Below are 22,516 nucleotides of genomic sequence, written 5' to 3' on the forward strand. Positions count from 1 at the left end.
CTTGCACTCATGTGGTGGATTGTGCCCCAGTGAAAGCACAGATATTAATGGAGCCAATTCTTGTTGTTATTGATTACAGGGCTGGTTTAGCTCAGAGGGCTAGGCAGCTGGTTTCTGATGCAGAACAAGACCAGCAGCATTCTGTTTCCGCTGTTTAGCATGCATGTGGTCTTGTCTTGTAGCTTCATTAGGTTGGAACTCAAGAAGAACAAAGAATTACAGCACATTTCGGCCCTCCAAGCCTCGCCGATCCAGATCCTCTATCTAAAACTGTCGCCTATTTTCTAAGGATCTGTATCCCTCTGCTCCATGCCCATTCATGTATCTGTCTAGATACATCTTAAATGACGCTATCGTGTCCGCCTCCTCCACCTCTGCCGGTAATGCGTTCCAGGCACCCACCACTCTCTGCGTAAAGAACTTTCCACGCATATCTCCCTTAAACTTTTCCCCTCTCACCGTGAACTTGTGATCCTAGTAATTGAGTCCCCCAGTCTGGTAAAAAGCTTCTTGCTATCCACCCTATTTATACCTCTCATGATTTTGTAGATCTCAACGAGGTCCCCCCTCAACCTCCGTCTTTCTAATGAAAATAATCCTAATGCACTCAATCTCTCTTCATAGCTAGAACCCTCCATACCAGGCAACATCCTGGTGAACCACCTCTGCACCTTCTCCAAAGCATTCACATCCTTTTGGTAATGTGGCGACCAGAACTGAACGCAGTATTCCAAATGTGACCGAACCAAAGCCATATCCAACTGTAACATGACCTGCCAACTCTTGTACTCAATACCCCTTCCGATGAAGGAAAGCATGCCGAATGCCTTCTTGACCACTCTATTGATCTGCGCAGCCACCTTCAGGGTACAATGGACCTGAACACCCAGATCTCTCTGTACATCAATTTTCCCCAGGGCTTTTTCACTTACCGTATAGTTCGCTCTTGAATTGGATCTTACAAAATGCATCACCTCGGCTTGAACTCCATCTGCCATTTCTTTTTTTATATAAATTTAGAGTATCCAATTCATTTTTTTCAATTAAGGGACAATTTAACGTGGCCAATCCACCTAACCTGCACATCTTTGGGTTGTGGGGGTGAAACCCACGCAGACACGGGGAGAATGTGCAAACTCCTCACAGACAGTGACCCAGGGCCGGGATTCAAACCCAGGTCCTCAGCGCCGTAGGCAGCAATGCACCATCTGCCATTTCTCCGCCCAACTCTCCAATCCATCTATATTCTGCTGTATTCTCTGACAGCCCCCTTCACTATCTGCTACTCCATCAATCTCAGTGTCATCTGCAAACTTGCTAATCAGACCACCTATTCCTTCCTCCGATCATTTATATATCACAAACAACAGTGGTCCCAGCACAGGTCCCTGTGGAACACCACTGGTCACAGTTCTCCATTTTGAGAAACTCCCTTCCACTACTACTCTGTCTCCTGTTGCCCAGCCAGTTCTTTATCCATCTAGCTAGTACACCCTGGACCCCATGAGACTTCACTTTCTCCATCAGCCTACCATCTAGCTAGTACACTCTGGACCCCACGAGACTTCACTTTCTCCATCAGCCTACCATGGGGAACCTAATCAAATGCCTTACTGAAGTCCATGTATATGACATCTACAGCCCTTCCCTCATCAATCAACTTTGTTCTTCCTCAAATAATTCTATTAAGTTGGTAAGACATGACCTTCCCTGCACAAAACCATGTTGCCTATCACTGATAAGGCCATTTTCTTCCAAATGAGAATAGATCCTATCCTTCAGTATCTTCTCCAGCAGCTTCCCTACCACTGACGTCAGGCTCACCGGTCTATAGTTACCGGGATTATCCCTGCTATCATTCTTAAAGGGGACAACATTAGCAATTCTCCAGTCCTCCGGTACCTCACCTGTGTTCAAGGATGCTGCAAAGATATCTGATAAGGCCCCAGCTATTTCCTCTCTCACTTCTCTCAGTAACCTGGGAGATTCCATCCGGACCTGGGGACTTGTCCACCTTAATGCCTTTTAGAATACCCAACATATCCTCCCTCCTTATGCTGACTTGACCTCGAGTAATCAAACATCTATCCCTAACCTCAACATCCTTCATGTTCCTCTCCTCGGTGAATACCGATGCAAAGTACTCATTAAGAATCTCACCCATTTTCTCTGACTCCATGCATAACTTTCCTCCTTTGTCCTTGAGTGGGCCAACCCTTTCTCTAGTTACCCTCTTGCTCCTTATATATGAATAAATGGCTTTGGGATTTTCCTTAACCTGGTTTGCTAAAGATATGTCATGACCTCTTTTAGCCCTCTTGATTCCTCGTTTCAGATTGGTCCTACATTCCCGATATTCTTCCAAAGCTTTGTCTGTCTTCAGTCGCCTAGAGCTTGTGTGTGCTTCCTTTTTCCTCTTAGCTAGTCTCACAATTTCACCTGTCATCCATGGTTCCCTTATCTTGCCATTTCTATCCCTCATTTTCACAGGGACATCACCTCTCTTTAAAAGCCTCCCACATATCAAATGTGGATTTACCTTCAAACTGCTGCTCCCGATCCATATTCCCCAGCTCCTGCCGAATTCTGGTATATTTGGCCTTCCCCCAATTTCCCCCTTCCGCCTTCCCCAACAGATCCACTTTTAACTTTTTTTATACTCGTTCTAACCTTTAAAAAATTAATTCTAAAGCTAACATTATTACTAACCTCTCTCTTTTATCTTCTCTTGATTCTCATGTATTTTCTTGAATTCTGTTTAATTCCCTTTTCTTCCCATGTACTGAATGATCTGTTGAGCTGCTTGCAGAAAAATACTTTTCACTGTACCTCGGTATACGTGACAATAAACAAATCCAATCCAATCCAATTTAGCACCCTTCCTTTAGAACCACTCTCGTCTTTGTCCATGAGTATTCTAAAACTTACGGAATTGTGATCACTATTCCCAAAGTAATCCCGACAGGAACATCAACCACCTGGCCGGGCTCATCCCCAACACCAGGTCCAGTATGGCCCCTTCCCGAGTTGGATTATTTACATACTGCTCTAGAAAACCCTCCTGGATGCTCCTTACAAATTCTGCTCCATCTAGACTTCTGACACTAGGTGTATCACAGTCAATGTTGGGAAAATTAAAATCTCCTATCACCACCACCCTGTTGCTCCTACACCTTTCCACAATCTGTTTACATATTTGTACCTCTATCTCATGCTCGCTGTTGGGAGGGCTGTAGTACAGCCCCAACATTGTTACCGCACCCTTCCTATTTCTGAGCTCTGCCCATATCGCCTCACCTGCTCGAATCCGCCATAGTGCCCTCCTTCAGCACAGAACCGGACCCAATGTTCCAAAAATCTGAACCCCTCCCTCCTGCACCATCTCTCAAGCCACACATTCATCATGGCTATTCTTTCATTTCTACTCTGACTCCCACGTGGCACTGGTAGCAATCCTGAGATTACTACCTCCGAGGTCCGACTTTTTAACTTGGCTCCTAACTCCCTAAATTCTGCATGTAGGACCTCATCCCATTTTTAACGTAATTTTCAGTTACGCTGAGTGCAGCTCCTAGCATGCCAACCTGCAATCCTCATTGAACCAGGTTGTTCTCTTGTCTTGATGGTAATGGTTGACTGAGGGGGTATGCTTGGTCATAAAATTACAGCTTGTGCTGGAATAGAATTCTGCTCCTTCTGATGGTACTCAATGGCTCCCGAATGCCCAGTTTTGAGCTGTTAGATAAATTTTGAATGTAAGAGTTTCAGCACGATAGAGTGCCACAAAACACAATGTTAGCATAAAGGTGGATCTTTGCTTACACAATGACTGCAATAGCCAATAATGTCATGGTGCATTGGTGACAGGTAGAAGGCAGTCCTGTAGATTTTCATTCATGTTGGTTCTCTCACCACCGGTTGCAAGCTGGTAGATATGTCTTTCAGGACTTGGCCTGCTCAATCACTAGTGCTACCAAATCACTCTTGGTGATGGACATTGAAGTTTCTCACCCAGAATACATGCTATACGCTTGCTAGTCAGTGTTTTTTCCAAGTGGCGTTTACCGTCAGACTTCAATATATTTGGAGTCAATGTCAACAACCCCATGGGCCATTTTCTCCTGACTGTACACCACTCTGCCGGCACCTCTCCTGGATCTGTCTTGCCAGTTGGACAGGACAAACCTTGGGGATAGTGATGAAGTTGGCTGAAATTACTCAGATTTCAACAAGATTTAACATTTAAAGTTGTTAACTGACATACCTTGGGTAGAGATCGAGATAAAACTGACCCAGAACATCACATGTGACAGCATCCCGGACAGTGTACAGAGTTACACTCTTATGCCAGGTGTGAGCGTTCTCTGATTGATAGAAAGTCAATCCCAACAATTCCTGGTAAATGTCCATTAATGCTTCAGTTACTACTTCTATAGGAAAGAACTCCTTCAGGTAATTCTGGTCAACGGAATATTTGATTTTCTCAGTCTGTGTCATATAATAATCCATATCCCATGAATATATTTTGTTATCATACGCAAATCCACGCTCTTCACATTCTTTCTTCTTTAAATCTAAAATGAATCGCCTTTCCTCCTCACCTAAAGGTTTCAATTTCTGAAATAAATCATCTGGAGAGCAAAAGGGAACAAATTACAAGTTTGATTTCAGATTGCAAATTATACTGCACATGCAACCACTTTGCTTATCGCATCAAGAATAAATTTCACAGAACTGACATACTTTGTGCAGAGCACTGTGCAGTGGTGTTTATCAGAGATGTGAAGATCAGCTTGCTAGAGTCATAGTTTATACATAATTCCTCTCTATTAAAATGAATGGATAGAAATTATGTAGACTGTAAATCAGATGTGTGGACTATGATTTCTGAATTCCCACTTTGTGTTTCTGTTGTACAAAAACACTTCTAGCAAGGTGAATGAAGCACAATACGCTAGCTGAAACAGCAATGCTTCAATAGATTCAAAAACAGCTTCTTCCCCATTGTTACCAGACTCCTGAATGGCCCTCTTATGGACTGAACTGATCTTTCTACGCATCTTCTCGACAGTTATAGCATTATATTCCGTGTGCTGCACCCGATGTCTATGTTTATGTATTTACACTGTGTATTTATAGTATGTCCTATGTATTCATATATGGAGTGATCTGCCTGGACTTTTCACAGAACAATACTTTCACTGTACCTCAGTACACGTGACAATAAATCTAAATCTAATCGAGAAAATTCCAAAGCCCTCAGTTTTTTGGAAATATGACATGCCACAATTTAGTTGCCTTTTCATACTTTTTTCCAGGTAATTAGCCAACAATCAGCCTTCCTTACACTCACTGTCGGCTGCCGAGCAAAATTTAAACTTTCTTTTCACACTCCCCTTTGTTTTTGAGGTTGTGCTTGTGCTGAACCTAAGCTCAACAAATTTAGTCCATCCAATATTTAAAATTTGAATCCGTTCATAGCCTCATCCCTCTGACCTATTGTAAGCCCATTTATTTCACACTGCCGCTGCTGCCTGTACATTCAGATCCCAAAGTTCCATTAATGTGTGTGTGCCCATAACCTTCTGACCTCTCCAGCCTCCTCTTCCATAATTGTAAGATCCTCTTTAAAATCCATCTTTCAGACCAAACATTTGGTCCTCTTTCCTAATATATCCTTCTTTGGAGTGGTAACTATTTTCTGGATCATGCCTTTGTGATGTGCCTTAGAATGTTTTCCTACATTAAATGTCTTTTGCAAGTGTCAAGTCATTTTTGTTAATCTTGTCTAGACCCATTAGAAATTGGGGGGGGGGGGGGGGGGGGGGGGGTTATTACTGTTTGTTGTTGTATAATACAAAAATTTTCAATAAAAATTATTTTAAAAAAAAAAGAAATTTGAATTCTCATTAAAATAACCTCTAAGATTCCTCTTCTCCAACTTCTGCTGTCTGAATTTGTGACTTGGGTGCCGAATCTGTTTTTCCTTTAGTTACCTTTTAGTGCACTCTCTCCAATCCCTGGATGTCTCTCTGATAATATGGTGACCAGAAACAACAGACAGCTGGGCTGGACTAGCACACTGGACAAACTAGAATTATTTCTTTGGATCTGTACTCTACTCATTTAACTTTACAGGCAGAGAGTCTAATTCCTCACTGTTTTTGTTTTTCCACACTGCTGCCTATCTGATATAAACTTTAAATCTAAAGCAAACACTTGTCACACCAGTATACACAATAGGAGGATTGAGAAGTTGTCAAACAGATTATCAACAAGACAGTGGGAAGCTGTGATATCTTAAATTCCATTTGCTCAATGATGAATATCTCTGAGAAAACAATCACAAATCTTAGTAGTCCATGAAATTTAAAGGAACACACCTAAGAATTTGGCAACATTTTGCACATTTTTGGCCATGTTCATCTCAAGTACAAAGCCAGCATGTGAACTAAAGCCCAGTAATTCTGCTGCCTTTGCTCGAAGTGGGATCATCTTTTCAAGAATTATTGTGTTTTCCTGCCAATAAAATATCATGAGAATTAATCCATTGATTTCACTTCATAGATTTTACAAAAGCACATTTAAATTTTTTGCCTCAATTTTAAGATGCTCAGCAGTAAATAATGCCTGCAATTAAAACATTTTTCAATTTATTTAAAAAGCAAGAAGAATTTATTTCAATTTTCTTCTGAATTTCTCACAGATTTACGGTCATTGCAGACTGCCCATTTGAAATCAAATTACATTTATACGATATAGTTTATGTAGTAAAACATCCCAAGGTGCTTCAAAGCAGTGTTAAACAAAATCTAACACTGAGTCAACATAAGGAGATATTTGGACAGGAGACCAAAGGCTTGGTCAAAGGGTTAGGCTTGAAAGAGCATTATACACGAAGAGAGGAAGGTGAGATGTACAGAGAGCGCAAAATTCCAGAGCTTAGGGCATTGTCGTGAATGGGTAGTGTTAAAAAGGGGGAGCACAAGAGGATGAAATTGGAAGAATGTAAAGATCATAGACAATTGAAGGGTTTGGAGAGATTAGAGTTAGGAATTTGTGGTTTAAACAAGAGGAGAGGTGGGAGAGAGAAGAGAAAGCCAGTCTAATATATGGCATTATGACCACCATTGATGTTGAGAATAGATGCAATTACAGCAGGAACTAAAGTGTACGAGTCTGTTTCAAAATAGAGGGAAAGCATTTCATCCTGTGACATCAGCTGAGACCTGTCCCAGTGATTTACAGCAACGGTCTTTAATCTTAATTTTATTCTTTTCATTTTATTATTTTCTATCGATTCTATGTAATCACAGCAGGAACTAAAGTGAAATGAAAATCAAAATGAAAATCGCTTATTGTCACGAGTAGGCTTCAATGAAGTTACTGTGAAAATCCCCTAGTCGCCACATTCCGGCGCCTGTTCAGGGAGGCTGGTACGGGAATTGAACTGTGCTGCTGGCCTGCCTTCGTCTGCTTTAAAAGCCAACGATTTAACCCAGTGTGCTAAAAGTGCATGAGTCTGCCATCCTATTTCAAGATGGAGGGAAAGCACACAGAGATGCATGCAATGTCATAGTCTAACATGGGCTAAAGTCTGTCCCAGTAATTTATAGCAATAAATAATCTTTTATTTTAACATAGAACATACAGCGCAGGAGGCCATTCGGCCCATCGAGTCTGCACTGACCCACTTAAACCCTAATTTCCACCCTATCCCCCTAACCCAATAACCCCTCCTAACCTTTTTGCAAACTAAAGGAAATTTAGCATGGCCAATTCACCTAACGTGGACGTCTTTGAACTGTGGGAGGAAACCCACGCAGACACGGGGAGAACGTGGAGATATGCAGACTCCGCACAGACAGTGATCCAGTGGAGAATCGAACCTGGAACCCTGGTGCTGTGAAGCGACAGTGATAGCCAATCATAAGCTTCACCTGCAGACTGTCAGGCTAAGTAAAATTACGCCATGTTAAATTCATCTTTGTGACCAGCTGCCACACTGGTACCAGCCATAAATAGATTAAGGCTAAGTATGAAATCTGTCAGATAAAATTCCATGAACTGGAAAACTTGTGACATCTGCATGTTACATAGACTGACGCTTAACAAAAGTCTGTATTATAAACAGCACCATCCCAAGCTTCGCCATCTCACACAGATCTGCAATATTTGGGAGAATTGTTATATTCACTCTTGCGTTCTCCTCTACGTTTCCTGAAGTTCATGACAATCTCCTTCATTTTGTTGACATTGGGGGACAGATTATTGTTGTTGCACCAGTTCACAAGATTCTCTATCTCATTCCTGTACTCTGTCTCGACATTGTTTGAAATTCGACCCACTATGGTGGTGCCATCAGCAAATTTGGAAATCAAGTTGGAGGGGAATTTAGCCACAGTCATAGGTGTATGTATATAGTAGGGGGCTGAGTACACAGCCTTGTGGGGCACCGGTGTGGAGGATGATCGTGGAGGAGGTGTTGTTGTCTATTCTTATTGATTGTGGTCTGTGCGTTAGGAAGTTCAGGATCCAGTCGCAGAGGGAGGAGCCGAGGCCCAGGCCACGGAGTTTGGAGATGGGTTTTGTAGGAATAAGAGTGTTGAAGGCTGAGCTAGTGTCAATAAATAGGTGTCTGATATAGATGTCTTTGTTATCTAGGTGTTTGAGTGTTGAGTGCAGGGCCAGGAAGATGCCATCTGCTGTGGACTTGTTGCAGCGGTAGGCGAACTGTAGTGATCAAGGCAATCCGGGAGGCCGGAGTTGATTCGTGCCATGACTAACCTTTCGAAGCACTTCATAATGATGGATGTCAGAGCCACTGGACCATAGTCATTAAAGCACGCTGGTTGGCTTTTCTTTCGTACAGGGATGATGGTCGTCTTCTTGAAGAAGATAGGGACCTCAGATTGTTGTAAAGAGAGGTTGAAGATGTGATGCACGATCAATTGTACAAAGACTAAGGTTGGATACAACTGTGGCTTTATTGCAGTAAGATGTGTGGCCTCCCACAGCAGCTGGCAAAATGGCTGCTGAATAGAGAACATGCTCCTCCTACTGGGCGGAGCCAGCAGGCACTGGCTACCGGCGAACCTGTAGTACAGGTCCTACCGTACATCACCTAATACAGGTGTAACAGTAGTTTACCACATTCACTCCCTGTTAAAAATGAGTCCGTCGGGGGTGGTGGAGAACCATATACAGTAGTGAATTATGTACAGTGTTTTTTCAGGGGAAAAAAAAATGTCTTTTGAAAGTCCGGTGCCAGTTAGAGATTCAACCAGTCTGGTGCCTTGACGTTCCGCTGGGAGCGACGTAGCGGTGGCGGCGATGTCGATGCTGGCCTGATGTTCGATAACTCCGGGAGTGTGCCAAAATCCTCTTCATCCTCTGGCGTGGGCAGGGGTAGGAGGGGTGGTCCTGGTGGGGGTGGGGAGGGTGGTGCCGGGCCGAAGAAGTGTGCATGGGTGGAACCTGCTGGTGCCAGTCCCTGAGGGAGACAGTATCTTGGCAGCCATCGGGGTACACCACATAGGCATACTGGGGGTTGGCATGGAGCAAATGCACCCTATCCACCAACGGGTCCGCCTTGTGGAGTCGGACGTGCCTACGGAGCAGGACCGGTCCTGAAGCTGCGAGGCAAGTCGGGAGCGACACCCCGGATGTGGTCTACCTGGGGGAGGCAAAAAGACGTTCATGGGGTGTGTTATTCGTAGCGGTGCACAGTAGTGACCAGATGGAATGTAGTGCATCACGGAGGACCTCCTGCCAGCGAGAGGCTGGGAGGTTCCTGGATCGTAGGGCCAGCCTTCCATACCATTCCATTCTCCCTCTCTACCTGCCCGTTTCCCCGGGGATTATAGTTGGTCGTCCTACTGGAGGCGATACCCCTGCTGAGCAGGAACTGACGCAGTTCATCACTCATGAATGAAGATCCCCTGTCACTGTGGATGTAGGCGGGGAAACCGAACAGTGCGAGGATTGTGTTTAGGGCTTTGATGACGGTGGCAGACGTCATATCGGGGCATGGGATCGCGAAGGGGAATCTGGAGTACTCATCGACCACACTGAGAATATACGCGTTTCGGTTGGTGGAGGGGAGGGGCCCTTTGAAATCCACGCTGAGGCGTTCAAAGGGGCGGGAAGCCTTCACCAGGCGCGCACGGTCCGGCCGGTAGAAGTGCGGCTTGCACTCCGCACAGACCTGGCAGTCCCTGGTGACTGTCCGTACTTCCTCGACGGAGTAGGGCAGATTGCGAGTCTTGACAAAATGGTACAATCGTGTGACCACTGGGTGACAAAGGCTGTCGTGTAGGGCCCGGAGTCGGTCTACTTGTGCGCTGGCGCATGTACCTCGGGATAGGGCGTCTGGGGCTCGTTGAGTTTGCCGGGGCGATACAAAATCTCGTAATTATAGGTGGAGAGCTCGATTCTCCACCGCAAGATTTTATCGTTTTTGATCTTGCCCCGCTGTGTGTTGTTAAACATGAAGGCTACCGACCGTTGGTCAGTGAGGAGAGTGAATCTCCTGCCGGCCAGGTAATGCCTCCAATGCCGCACAGCTTCAACGATAGCTTGGGCCTCTTTTTCGAAGGACAAGTGCTGAATTTCTGAGTCATGAAGGGTGCGGGAAAAGAATGCCACGGGTCTGTCTGCCTGCTTGAGGCTGGCGGCAAGTGCGACGTCTGATGCGTCGCTTTCTACTTGGAAGGGCAGTGTCTCATCTACTGTGTGCATTCTGGCCGTGGCTATATCAGCTCTGATACGGGCGAAGGCCTGTTGTGCCTTGGCCGTAAGAGGAAAGTGGTTGGACTGAATGAGTGGGCGGGCCTTGTCCGCATAGTTTGGGAACCACTGGGCGTAGCAGGAGAAGAACCCCAGGCAGCGTTTGAGGGCCTTGGGGCAGTGGGGGAGGGGAAGCTCCATGAGGGGGCACATGCGGTCGGGATTGGGCCCCAGAACTCCGTTCAGGACCACATAGCCGAGGATGGCTAAGCGGGTTGTGCTGAACACGCACTTCTCCTTGTTGTCGGTGAGGGTGAGGAGAGTGGCGGTGTGGAGGAATTTGGCACGGTTGGCGTCATGGTCCTGCTGATCGTGGCGTTGTCTAGGTACAGGAAGGTGGCCCGCAAACCATACCGGTCGACCATTCGGTCCATCTCCCTTTGGAAGACCGAGACCACGTTGGTGACGCCGAAGGGAACCCTGAGGAAGTGATAGAGACGACCGTTTGCCTCGAAAGCAATGTATGGACGGTCCGATTTATGAATGGGGAGCTGGTGGTAGGCTGATTTGAGGTCTATCGTTGAGAAGATCCGGTACTGCGCAATCTGATTGATCATATCAGATATGCGTGGGAGGGGGTACGCGTCTAGCTGCGTGTACCGATTGAAGGTCTGGCTCTAGTCCACGACCATTCTGTGTTTCTCCCTAGTCTTAACGGCTACCACTTGGGCTCTCCAGGGGCTGTTGCTGGCCTCGATGATGCCTTCCCAAAGCAACCGCTGGAACACAGACCTGATGAAGGTCTTGTCCTGGGTGCTGTACTGTCTGCTCCTGGTGGCACAGGTTTGCAATCCGGAGTTCGATTGGCAAAGAGGGAGGGTGGGTTGACCTTTAGGGTCGCGAGGCCGCACACAAGTGAGGGGTGGTAGGGGCCCGCCAAATTTGACGGTAAGGCTCTGGAGATTGCACTGGAAGTCCAGGCCCAGTAGTAGTGCAACACAGAGATTAGGAAGGACGTAGAGGCGGAAGCTGCTGAATTCTACGCCCTGGACCATGAGAGTGACCGTGCAGAACCCCTGGATCGCAACGGAATGGGATCCAGAGGCCAGGGAGATTCTTTGATTGGCGGGGTGGATCGCGAGGGAGCAGCACCTTACCGTATCCGGGTGGATGAAGCTTTTGGTGCTCCCGGAGTCCAGCAGGCAAGAGGACACGCGACCGTCGATTCTCACACTGGTCGAAGCGGTGGCCGGGTTGTGCGGACGTGACTGGTCGATCGTCACTGAGGCGAGCTGCGGTCGGTTGTCGCTGGCATCAGAAGATGGAGAGCCTGGGGGGCCCAGGTCGTGGAATGTTGTCAGCGTCCATGCCCGTGGGGAAGACAAGTTGGCAGCGCTCATGTGCCGCACGTTGCGGGGGCTGGACAAGATGGCAGTGCCCGGGCAGCACGGTGGCCTAGTGGTTAGCACAACCGCCTCACGGCGCTGAGGTCCCAGGTTCGATCCCGGCTCTGGGTCACTGTCCGTGTGGAGTTTGCACATTCTCCCTGTGTCTGCGTGGGTTTCGCCCCCACAACCCAAAAATGTGCACAGTAGGTGGATTGGCCATGCTAAATTGCCCCTTAATTGGAAAAAATAATTGGGTAATCTAAATTTATTTAAAAAAAAGATGGCAGTGCCCATGGCCGCACATTGCGGGGGCCAGACAAGATGGCGGCGTCCATGGGCCGCATGTGGACTGAGGGGGGGAAAGATTGCGGCGCCCACTGGCCGCGCTTGGCCCCGGGAGGTGAAGATGGTGGCGCCCACTGGCCGCGTGTGGTCCGGGACGGAGATGGCGGTGCCCATTGTGTGTAGGTCAGGGGGAGAGGGCGATAGTGGCAACTGCGCGGGGCCTGGCACACCGTGGCGAAGTGCCCCTTTTTGTCGCAAGCCTTGCAAATGGCAGTGTGGGCCGGGCAGCATTGGCGGGGGTGCTTCTGCTGGCCACAGAAGCAACATTGGGTTGGCGTGTGGCATAGGCGTACTGGCTGGGTGAAGCCCCGGCTGGGGCGACCGTCTGTGGGGTCCACGAGGGATAGGAGGGGTGGGCCGCATGGCCGGAGGGGTAGGCCTGTGAATTACTTGAGGTGACCGTCATGGAGAGTGCTAGCTTTTTAGTCTCAGCTAGGTCGAGCGTGGCCCCTTCTAGCAGTCTTTGGTGTATGAGGTCCGACCCAATCCCCGTTACAAACGCATCACGCATAAGAAAGTTGGAATGTTCGGTGGCCGTAACGGCCTGGCAGTCACAGTCCCGGACGAGTGGGATTAGGGCCCGCCAGAAGTCTTCTATGGACTCACCAGGGAATTGAGAGCGAGTGGCGAGTACGTGCCTGGCGAAGAGTACGTTCGTTTTCCGTGCGTAGTTTTCTTTGAGGAGCGCCATGGCGTCTGCGTAGGTCGGGGCGTCCTGGATCAGCGGAAACACATTGGAGCTCAACCTTGAGTACAGGATCTGTATCTTCTGAGCCTCTCTCGGAGGGGTGGTCGTTGAGTTGATATAGGCCTCGAAGCAAGCTAGCCAGTGATTAAAGTCCTTTTTGGCGTCGCTGGAGTGCGGATCCAGCTGCAGGCGATCTGGTTTGATTCGGAGGTCCATCTTTTAGAAAATCTTACTGCAATAAATTGATGCACGATCAATTGTACAAAGACTAAGGTTGGATACAACTGTGGCTTTATTGCAGTAAGATGTGTGGCCTCCCACAGCAGCTGGCGAAATGGCTGCTGAATAGAGGACACGCTCCTCCTACTGGGTGGAGCCAGCAGGCAGGGGCTACTGGCGAACCTGTAGTACAGGTCCTGCCTTACATCACCTAACACAGGTGTAACAGTGGTTTACCACAAGATGTCTGCGAATACCCCTGCCAGCTGATCTGCGCACGACCCGAGTGCTCGTCCGGGTCCCCATCCGGGTCAGTGGCTTTCCGTGAGTTGATCTTCGAGAAGACTGCTCTGACATCTGCAATGGTGACCTCAGATACAAGTCATCCGAGGCTTCCAGGGTGGAGGGCGTGCTCTCGCTGACCTCTTGCTCAAAATGGGAATAGAATGCGTTGAGCTCATCAGGGAGGGGTGCGTTGGAGCCGGTGATTTTACATGCCTTCATCTGGTAGCCTGTTATATCTTGCAGGCCTTGCCATAGTCGCCAGAAGTCCATGTGGCTAGCCTGGGACTCAAGCTTGTTCCGGTACTGTCTTTTGGCATCTTCGATGGATTTCTTAGATCATATCTGGCTTTCTTGAATAGGTCAGGGTCGCCTGACTTCAGCGCCTCAGACCTAGACTTTAGAAAGCAGTGGATATCCCTGTTCATCCAGGGTTTCCGGTTGGAAAACACGTGGATTTGCTTCTGTGGCACACAGTCTTCTACACACTTACTAATGAAGTCAGTTACTGTAGTGGCGTACTCGTTCAGACTGGTCACAGAGTTTTTAAATACTTAACATTTTTTTTTATTTAGTGTACTCAATTCATTTTTTCCAATCAAGGGGCAATTTAGAGTTGCCAATTCACCTACCCTGCACATCTTTGGGTTGTGGGGGCAAAACCCACGCAAACACGGGGAGAATTTGCAAACTCCACACGGACAGTAACCCAGAGCCGGGATCGAACCTGGGACCTCAGTGCCGTGAGGAAACAGGGCTAACCCACTGAGCCACCGGAGTTTTTAAATACTGACCAGTCCACTGACTCAAAGCAGTCCTGGAGATCATGATTCCTCAGACTAACATTGCACAACTTTCTTTGACGGATTCTCCCGCTTCAGTTTTTGCTTATAAGGCGGGAGCAGGAGCACAGCCGTGTGGTCAGATTTGCCAGAGTGTGGCGGGCGATAGAGAGGTACGCATGTTTGATATTTGTGTAGCAGTGGTCCAAGATGTTTGGGCCTCTAGTGGAACAGGTGACATGCTAGTTGTAACTTGATAGTCCGCTCTTGAGCTTGCCTGATTGAAGTCCGCGGCCACGATGAACAAGGCCTCGGGATGTTTCGTTTCAAAGCTATTTGTGATGGTGTATATTTCGTTGAGTGCGATTTTCACGTCTGCATGGGGTGAGATGTAAACTGCTGTCAGGATAACGGAGCTGAAGTCCCGCGGAAGGTAGTAGGGGCGGCATTTTAGAGTCAGGTATTCTAGTCTGGGGAGCAGAAATGCGCCAGTGTTGCTACACCTAGGCACCAGGAGGTGTTGATTAGGAAGCAGACCCTTCCTTCCCTAAGCCTTACCCGAGGCCGCTGTACGGTCCATTCGGTGGATTGAGAAGCCCACTGGTTGAAGGGAACAGTCCAGTGAAGCAGGAGGGAGCGATGTCTCCTGACATGAAGCAACACTGAAGGAACGGCATTACATTTCCAAGTCAGGATGGTGAGTGCCTTGGAGAACTTCCAGATATTGGAGTTCCCATGTGTTTGCTGCCCTTGTCCTTCGAGATGGTAGTGGTTATGGATTTGGAAGGTGCTGTCGAAAAAGCCTTGATGGGTTCCTGGAGTATGTTCCTGGAGATGGTACACACTGCTGCGACTGTGCAATTGCGGTGGAGGGAGTGAATATTTGTGAAAGGTGTGCTAATCAAGCAGGCTGTCTTGTCCTGAATAGGGCAGCACGGTAGCATAGTGGTTAGCACAATTGCTTCACAGCTCCAGGGTCCCAGGTTCGATTCCCGGCTTGGGTCACTGTCTGTGCGGAGTTTGCCCGTTCTCCCAGTGTCTGCGTGGGTTTCCTCCGGGTGCTCCGGTTTCCTCCCACAGTCCAAAGATGTGCAGGTTAGGTGAATTGGCCACGATAAATTGCCCTTAGCATTGGGTGGGGCTACTGGGTTATGGGGATAGGGGGAGGTGTGGGCTTGGGTAGGGTGCTCTTTCCAAGAGCCGGTGCAGACTCGATGGGCCGAATGGCCTCCTTCTGCACTGTAAATTCTATGAATAGTGTTAAGCTTCTTGAGTGTGGGGAGTGGGACTTCCGGTGACGGCGGGCGGGAGGCAGCCGCGCGTTGGAGGGCTCCCGTTCGGGAACGGCATTGTCGGGGGTTAAAGTCCGGTCCTAGGGGCAGCGAAGGCAGCAAAAGTCGGAGGAAAGCACAGGGAAGGGATATGTCGAGGATCAGTAAACAAACGGCCGTGATAAAAGCAGCTGAAAGTCCATTGGGGAGTGAAAAGGTCACCGCGGGGTCGGTTAAGAAAATGGAGGCTGGAGCACCAGGCTAGGCCGCATTGCTTACGGCTGAAGAAATAACTACGGTGATGGCCGTGGAATTCGAAAGGCAGTTCACAAAACATATGACGGCAATGAGGAAGGAGATGGGGGCAGTGTTGAAAGTGCTGGTGGAGGAGGCGATTACCCCGGTGAGGACGGCGGTGGCGAGCACAGTGGCGGAGGTGCGGGAGCAAGGCGCGGCGCTGAAGGAAATGGAAGAGACATTATTGCAGCACAGTGATCAACTTACCTCGATGGGGAAGGAGATGCGGAAGGTGATGGAGATCAACAAGGATATGCGAGGCAAAATGGAAGACCTGGAAAACAGATCCAGGCGACAGAATTTGAGGACTGTGGGGCTGCCCGAAGGAGTGGAAGGACCGAGGCCGACTGAGTATTTTGCCACGATGATGCCAAAACTATTGGGGAAGGGGGAGGATCCCTCCCAATATGAACTGGATCGGTCTCATTGGTCGTGGAGGCCTGTACCAAAGGCGAGTGAGCAGTCAAGAGTAGTGACTTTGTGCTTCCGTAGGTACAGTGTAAAAGAAAAGGTCCTGTGCTGGGCCAAGCAGAAGCGGGTGGTGCAGTGGGCTGGAGCTGGTATATGTGTATACCAGGACTTTACGGTGGAGCTGGCGAGGAGGCGGGCTGCCTTCAACCGGGTGAAGAGGGCACTGTACATTAGCAAGGTGCAGTGCGGCATTGGATATCTAGCGAAGCCGAGGGTGACCTACAAGTTCAAGGACTTTTGTTTTGGGACGGGGGGGGGGGGGGGGGGGGGGGGGGGGGGTGTACATTTTGAAGACAAATGTGAAAATGGAGAATAAATATATATATATTTTTTTAAAAGGCATATGGAGAGTATTCCATTACACACCAGGCTTGTGCCTTGGAGATGGAAGACAGACTTGGATGAGTCAGTCGGCAAGTTATTTGCTGCAGAATTCTTAATCTCTGACCTGATCTTGCAGCCATGGTATTCATATGGTTGGTCCAGTTCAGTTCCTGCTAACCCCAGGATGTTGATGGTTGGGGATTTAGTGATGCAATGTGATTGAATGTCAAGGGGTAATGGTCAGATCCTCACTTGTTGGTGATGGTGATTGTCTGGTACAAATGCTACTTGCCACTTGTCTGCCCAGGCCAGGATATTGTCCAGGTCTTGCTGTTTTTATACATGGATTGCTTCAGTATGGGAAAGGTCATGAATGATGCTGAACATTGTGCAATCATCAGTGCAAATCCCCACTTCTGACCTCATGGTGGAATGAAGGTCATTGGTGAAGCAGCCAAAGATGGTTGGGCCTATGATATCATCCTGAGGATCACTTGCAGTGATGTCCTGGATTTGAAATCATTGACCTCCAGCTGCCACAGCCATCTTCCTTTGTGCCAAGTATGACAACAACAACAGTGCTGTTGGAGTCCAATCAATTGTCACTGTAGAAATCTAAAATATCACTAGATTCTAAAATCTATGAATTTTCCTTCATTTATGTTCAAGCATTTTACTCGTAAAATGATCATTTACAAGCATCAGTTCAGTGACTGCAACACAGAACAACAACAATTTATATGGCACTTTGAACAAAATGAAACATCCCAAGGTGCATAGACACTAAAATAGGTTGCCGGAAATCAATATCCATTTAAACTTGTTGTAACATTGCAATCTCATCTTACCTCTTTACATCTCGAATTAAAAGCTATGTCCATTTTTCTTCTTGTTTCAGGAACATAACACTCTTTACTGATGGGCTTGTAGTCAGGGTATTTCAGGGTCACCTTGTATTTATTATCACCATTTTTTTCCAAATCATCAAGAAAGTCATCTGCGAGCCCCCCTATGAGAAACAGCCAAACTAATGTGATAGTTGTACATGGAAAAGCAGATTATCAGAACAAATTTAGACCTTAACGTAAATGAATAGAAAACATCATCAAGTGTGCTCTGCCAAAGGCAGGTTCTTGGCTTATTGTCTTTTGATGCTTCATCCTGAGCTGTTTCCTTGGCCATCTTTGTCAGTGGTTTTCCATTGCCTTCTACTCTCAGAGACAGGAGAAAGAGGTAGGTCCTAAGTCTACTTCAGTTGAAACAGGAATCAAATCCATGCAGTTAGCATCATTCTGAACCATACTCCAGCCATCTAGCCAAGACATGCTGTGAGGTGAATTGGACATTCTAAATTCTCCCTCAGTGTACCTGAACAGGCATTGGAGTGTGGCGACTAGGGGATTTTCACAGCAACTTCATTACAGTGTTAATGTAAGTCTACTTGTGATACTAATAAACATTTTATTATAACTGTGTTAACTGGTTCCAAATGAATAAAAAAGCAATTAAATCAAACTAACCCTCTAATCATGGACCTTTGTGGTATTTGGTCATGAGAGATGTGGTTACATGCATCTGTAGTCATGTTAATAACATATTAAAAATGTAGGTCATAATTCCCAAATTAATATTGATTAATATATATTGATGAATATTCATAGCTGCAAAGGTATCCTATGTTTTTCACTCCCTCAACGCCTCCCTGCTGGGTAACCATTTCACAGTTACAATTTCATCCTAGTCTGAAGCAACTCTTCAGGTGTAAGCCATATTGAACACGTTTCAATCATGAGTTTATAAGAGGTGAGCTTGATTCTGTCCACACTTTACACGTGCAAACTTTCTCCTGGGGTTACGAAATAGCAATGAGGAGTAAAGAATTTCTCCTCTTCAACATCATGCCACTTCAAGCTTTTTCTGCAACTGATCAATCCTTTTAAAAACTTCAGCAAGTTAAATTTAGGTACAGTATATTGCGAAATCATGTGTAATAAAGTAACATTAGGCAAATATATTTTATTTACTTTTCGATTCTATTTGCTTTCTTTCTTTTACTATCTGATTTGTCCATTTATCGTTCTGCATTTCTTTAATTTCCTCCAAAAATGTCAAGGACAAGTTACTTCAACAGCCCACCTCCAAAATATGCATCAGAACATTTAGTGCAGCATTTCCTTCTTAAATATTTACTTCAGTACAAATCCTAAATAGAAGCATTAAATCAAGTGACCTTGAAAGCAATCTCAACATAAGCATCCAGTTACCATGTACCAGACAGATTTATTACTCTAAGCAGAATAATATTTTTCACTGAAAAGTATATACACACACAAGAAAGTTACCCGCACATGTCAGGAATCATGGTTCATACCCAGTTCATCCCTGGTGAACAAAAGAATGGTAGTGTCCTCAATGAGATTGTTGTCAAAGTCAATACTAAGCTCAGTGAGTTGCTTCCTGATGGTTTTGAGTTCCTGAGCAACATAGGAAGGATAATATGTCAGTCGGTGTTATCCAGTACTGAGCAAGTTTCTGCAATTATTACATTTATATCATAGATCTTCTGAATTCAATAGCTGTCTATCCGTATAAAGCCAAGGCACATGATTCCAGATGATTCTAGCGATTCAATGTTATGTTGCCAGTGGAATGTTAATATAATTGTAACTCATTTATTTGTATTTAGTACAGAAGATAATCACACTACTGAACCTACCAATTGGATTTCTTCCGGAAGGTGTAATCCAGTTCTTCGACCCAGTTTCAGCAGTCTCTCCATGTATCTCCTGGCCTCTGGTTTCAGGACCTTGAGATTACATTTTTCCTGTAATTGTGCATAAAACAGGAATTAATTTCATATCTTGAAAACAAGGAAGGGCGAGAGTTGGGAGTTCAAACAAAATAATACAAGAAGTGCAGAGTTATATCAAAGTGGCACAGTGAGAGTAAATTGCACTTCCTAACAAAAGTCCGTTCTTTGAACTTCTATAATGTCCAGTGACAGGCAAGTTTTGCTTGTGCTTTTAAAAATGAATGTCACAAGTCCTGTTTGATCCAACCTGAGAAGTGGTGCAAGAAGGTGTAACTCTGCACCATGTACTCACACTACAGAAATCTTTGGATCCTCACTGTCTTCAGCTGATGTCCCAGAGGACTGGAGAACAGCCATTGTTGTTCCTTTGTTTAAGAAGGGTAGCAAGGCTAATCCAGGGAACTACAAGACGGTGAGCCTTACGTCAGTGGTAAGGAAATTACTGGAGAGAATTCTTCGAGACAGGATCAACTCCCATTTGGAAGCAAATGAACGTATTAGCGAGAGGCAGCACGGTTTTGTGAAGGGGAGGTTGTGTCTCACTAACTAATAGAGTTTTTCGAGGAGGTCACAAAGATGATTGATGCAGGTAGGGCAGTGGATGTTGTCTATATGGACTTCAGTAAGGCCTTTGACAAGGTCCCTCATGGTAGACTGGTACAAAAGGTGAAGTCACACGTGATCAGAGGTGATCTGGCAAGATGGATACAGAACTGGCTGGGTCATAGAAGGCAGAGAGTAGCAATGGAAGGGTGCTTTTCTGATTGGAGGGCTGCGACTAGTGGTGTTCCGCGGGGATCAGTGCTGGGACCTTTGCTGTTCGTAGTATATATAAACGATTTTGAGGAAAATGTAACTGGTCTGATTAGTAAGTTTGCGGACGACACAAAGGTTGGTGGAATTGCAGATAGCCATGAGGACTGTCAGAGGATACAGCGGGATTTAGATTGTTTGGAGACTTGGGCGGCGAGATGGCAGATGGAGTTTAATCCGGACAAATGTGACGTTAATGAAATCCTGCATTCGTACAGCATATTTCACAACTGCGATATGTTCCAGTGCTTACAACCAATGAAATACGTCTAGAGTGTAGTGTTCATGTAACATTGGAAATGTGACTCTCAAGGTCTACCAGACCTGTAACAGGGTTCTCCGTGGCCTGGGTAAACAGTGCATTGTTGAGGGGGTGGAAACGCAGGGGATACCTTGGGATTCTCCGTGCCGGAACGCCCGTAATGCATTCCCGAATTGGCCGGAGAATTGGCCACCGGGGGAAAAAAATCGATGGCACCATGCTCCGACCCTTGCTGATGGTGTGCGCCGACGGGGGATGTAAATAAATGGAAATGGGTCTTCATGACCCATTTACATCTATTTATCTGTCCCGCCTCCCTACGCTCCGGCCTCCTGTTATTCTCCGGTACCCGCAGGCAAGAATCACGTGGGCACAGATCACTTGTGGTCTCAGCAATCGTGACCCTGACGTGGTGGACCGAGATCCACCATGCCAGGGCCACACTGGTCGAGACTATCCCAGGGCATCCCCTGTGTTTCAACCCCCTCAACAATGCACTGTTTGGCCAGGTCACCTCCAACAGACCCCTCCCCCACAGGGACCCCAATAATAGGGGCATACACCCCAAGGACCCCTGTAATAAGGATACCCCTCCCAGGGAACCCTGTAATAGTTGTACCACACCCACAAGGATCCCTTTAATAGGGGGACCCCCCCACAGGGACCCATGTAATAGGGAGACCCCGGGTCCAATACCAGCACCAGTCACTTTCCTTGTGGAGTTTGCACATTCTCCACATGTCTGTGTGGGTGGCACCTCCACAACCCAAAGATGTGCAGGGTAGGTGGATTGGCCACACTAAATTGCCCCTTAATTTATAAACAAGGCAAGAGGAAGAGGCCCCCAGGGACCCCTGTAAAAGGAAGATGCCCCCAAGGACTCCTGTAATAGGAAGACACCTCACAGGGACTCCTGTAATAGGGGGACCTCCCACAGGAACCCCTGTAATAGGGAGACCCCCCACAGGAACCCCTGTAACAGGGGGACCCCACAGCTCCATGTGTCCGTTCCTCGAAGGAGAGCAGCTGCGTCTGTGTCTGGTTCCCAGAGATCCACTTTCTGCAAGCCATTCATAGCTTTCCAGTAGTGGTATGTAATTCAGCTTGTACAAACAAACTGCAGCTTTGATCCATTCTGTCGCTTCAAGCTTCAGTGGCTTAAGTGGTGAAATCCAAATGTTTGTAAGCATTGACCACATCAAAGAGATGTAAGTGCACCCCATCACTCAAGCATGTGATCTCACTGCCCTTCTCATTGATGTGGGAGTCCCTGAAAGCAGAGAAGGGGAAATAATAGCATACAAGTTACTCGGGGGCAAGGAGAGGGCGGCGAGGCAACAACTGATCGACTCCATACTGGAGATGGATTGGCGATACTCCACGGCCCTGAGCGTGGAATTATTGGCGGAGAGGAAAATGTTACAAATGGAATTTGACCTGCTCTCCACCGGGAAAGTAGTGTGCCAACTATGCCAGACATAGGGACCTCCCCCTAACATGGAGACAAGGCCAGTCGCCTACTGGCTCACCAGCTGAGGGAACAGGCAGCTATGAGGGACTTCGCGCAGGTGAAGGGCAGGAACGGTAAACTAGTCACAACGTCAGATAAGATTATTTAGGCTATTGCAAACTTTCACTGGGAGCTGTACACCTCCTAGCCCCCGGAGGGGGACTTGTTGAGGCGGTTTCTTGATGGGCTGGTCATACCAACTGCGGGGAAGGAAAGACGGCAGGGGCTGGAAGCACCACCAGAACTGGAGGAAGTCAGGGAGAGCATTAACTGCACGCAGTCGCGGAAGTCACCAGGTTCAGATGGATTCCCGGTGGACTTCGA

General features: G+C 47.1%; 1 protein-coding gene across 3 annotated transcripts in view; it reads right to left on the reverse strand.

The window, feature by feature from the left end:
• LOC119970657 (neurolysin, mitochondrial-like) overlaps positions 1–22,516 on the reverse strand; it is a 102,561-nt gene that overhangs the window by 69,982 nt on the left and 10,063 nt on the right. For all 3 annotated transcript variants that reach the window (XM_038805633.1, XM_038805634.1, XM_038805635.1), the window contains exons 4-8: positions 19,512–19,619; positions 19,167–19,269; positions 17,644–17,804; positions 6,384–6,519; positions 4,265–4,631 (exon numbers count right to left, since the gene is read on the reverse strand). In XM_038805633.1, coding sequence (XP_038661561.1) covers positions 4,265–4,631; positions 6,384–6,519; positions 17,644–17,804; positions 19,167–19,269; positions 19,512–19,619 — 875 coding nt within the window. The remainder of the gene's footprint in view (positions 1–4,264; positions 4,632–6,383; positions 6,520–17,643; positions 17,805–19,166; positions 19,270–19,511; positions 19,620–22,516) is intronic.

Source organism: Scyliorhinus canicula, chromosome 8 (genome assembly GCF_902713615.1).
Source record: "Scyliorhinus canicula chromosome 8, sScyCan1.1, whole genome shotgun sequence".
NCBI lineage: Eukaryota > Metazoa > Chordata > Chondrichthyes > Carcharhiniformes > Scyliorhinidae > Scyliorhinus > Scyliorhinus canicula.